General features: G+C 71.1%; 1 protein-coding gene across 1 annotated transcript; it reads left to right on the forward strand.

Moving 5' to 3' along the window:
• The first annotated feature begins 281 nt into the window (after positions 1-281).
• On the forward strand, positions 282-1,310 carry FOXB2 (forkhead box B2). Its single transcript, XM_076362791.1, has one exon. It carries the CDS (start codon positions 282-284, stop codon positions 1,308-1,310), a length of 1,029 nt encoding a protein of 342 aa, XP_076218906.1.
• Positions 1,311-1,626: the final 316 nt, after the last annotated feature.

Here is a 1,626-nt window from a genome sequence, read left to right on the forward strand (position 1 = left end):
CGCGGCCTGGGCGGCAGCTGCCTCTCCGGCAAGCGGCGGGGCGGCGAGGCAAGCGCAGCCCGCGGGCCGAGGCTGCCTGAGGGAGCCGTGCGCGGAGCCCGCCGGCGGGACGCGGGGCGGTCGCGCGTGGGCCGGGCGGGTGGCGCCCAGGATGTAGATGCGGCAGCGGGGCAGGGCAGCGCCATCGCCGGCATCCCGAGCCCGCCGTGCGCGGGGCAGAGCGGCGCCCGGCGCGGCGCGGCGAGGTCGTGCGGCCGCGGGAGGGCTGCGGCGGGGCGGCGATGCCCAGGCCGGGGAAGAGCTCGTACAGCGACCAGAAGCCGCCCTACTCCTACATCTCCCTGACGGCCATGGCCATCCAGCACTCGGCCGAGAAGATGCTGCCCCTGAGCGACATCTACAAGTTCATCATGGAGCGGTTCCCCTACTACCGGGAGCACACGCAGCGCTGGCAGAACTCCCTCCGCCACAACCTCTCCTTCAACGACTGCTTCATCAAGATTCCGCGCCGCCCCGACCAGCCGGGCAAGGGCAGCTTCTGGGCGCTGCACCCGGACTGCGGGGACATGTTTGAAAACGGCAGCTTCCTCCGCCGCCGCAAGCGCTTCAAGGTCCTGCGCCCCGAGCATCACCTGCCCGGCGGCGGCGGGCCGGGCGGCGGGCCGGGCGGCGGAGGCCCCGGCAAGCCCCCGGCGCCCGCCCCGCACATGGTGCACTACTTCCACCCGCACCCGCCGCCGCCGCCGCCGCCGCCTCCCCCGGGCAAGGTGCCGGGGCTGGCGGGCTCCGAGGCGGCCGTGGCCGCCGCCGCGGCCGCCGTGGGGAGACTGCCGCAGTTCTCGCCCTACGGGAGCAGCCAGCCTTCGGGCTTCAAGCATCCCTTCGCCATCGAGAACATCATCGGCAGAGATTACAAGGGCGTGCTGCAGGCCGGCGGGCTGCCGCTGGCCTCGGTGATGCACCACCTGGGCTACCCGGTGCCCAGCCAGCTCAGCAGCGTGGTGAGCTCCATGTGGCCGCACGTGGGGGTGATGGACTCCGTGGCCGGTGTGCCCGTGTCCCCCGACTACGGACCCTTCGGGGTGCCCGTGAAGGCGCTCTGCCACCCGCCGGTACAGACCATGCCCGCCGTCCCGGTGCCCATCAAGCCGGCGCCGGCGATGCCCGCTGCCTCGGCCATCCCCGCTCTGACGGTCGCCGCCTCGCAGATCTGCCCCGCCGCTTCCCCGGCCGCTTCACTGCTGGAACAGACCGCAGGCAACACCCCCGAAGGCAAGGGCTCCCTCCACTCCGTCCTGGTGCACTCCTAAAGGGCAGGGGGTCGGGGGAGGAGAGGCCCCCAGGCTCCCAGGGGAGAGGATGTGGGGGTCCAGGGCATGCGTGCGGCACGGAAACCCCATCGATCTCATGACTATACTCCTGCTGGTGTCTGTGTTTATATTGTGTACAATCAGATTATTTGAGAGCCAGGTCGCAGGTAAGAGCTTTTATCGTCGTTAAATATCGTTAGTGGCGGAGAGGTGATGTGAAAAGTCACAGCCGGGGCCAACGGGGATGGCTCGGAGGAAGGGGCCGGGAGGGAAGGTCTCCCCGCCACCCCGACTGCCTGTGGCACGGGGCGGCCGT

Source organism: Aptenodytes patagonicus, chromosome Z (assembly GCF_965638725.1).
Source record: "Aptenodytes patagonicus chromosome Z, bAptPat1.pri.cur, whole genome shotgun sequence".
Taxonomy (NCBI): Eukaryota; Metazoa; Chordata; class Aves; order Sphenisciformes; family Spheniscidae; genus Aptenodytes; species Aptenodytes patagonicus.

Excerpts from the sequence above, each read along its gene's own strand:
- FOXB2 (XM_076362791.1), top strand. The coding sequence starts at position 282 with ATGCCCAGGCCGGGGAAGAGCTCGTACAGCGACCAGAAGCCGCCCTAC.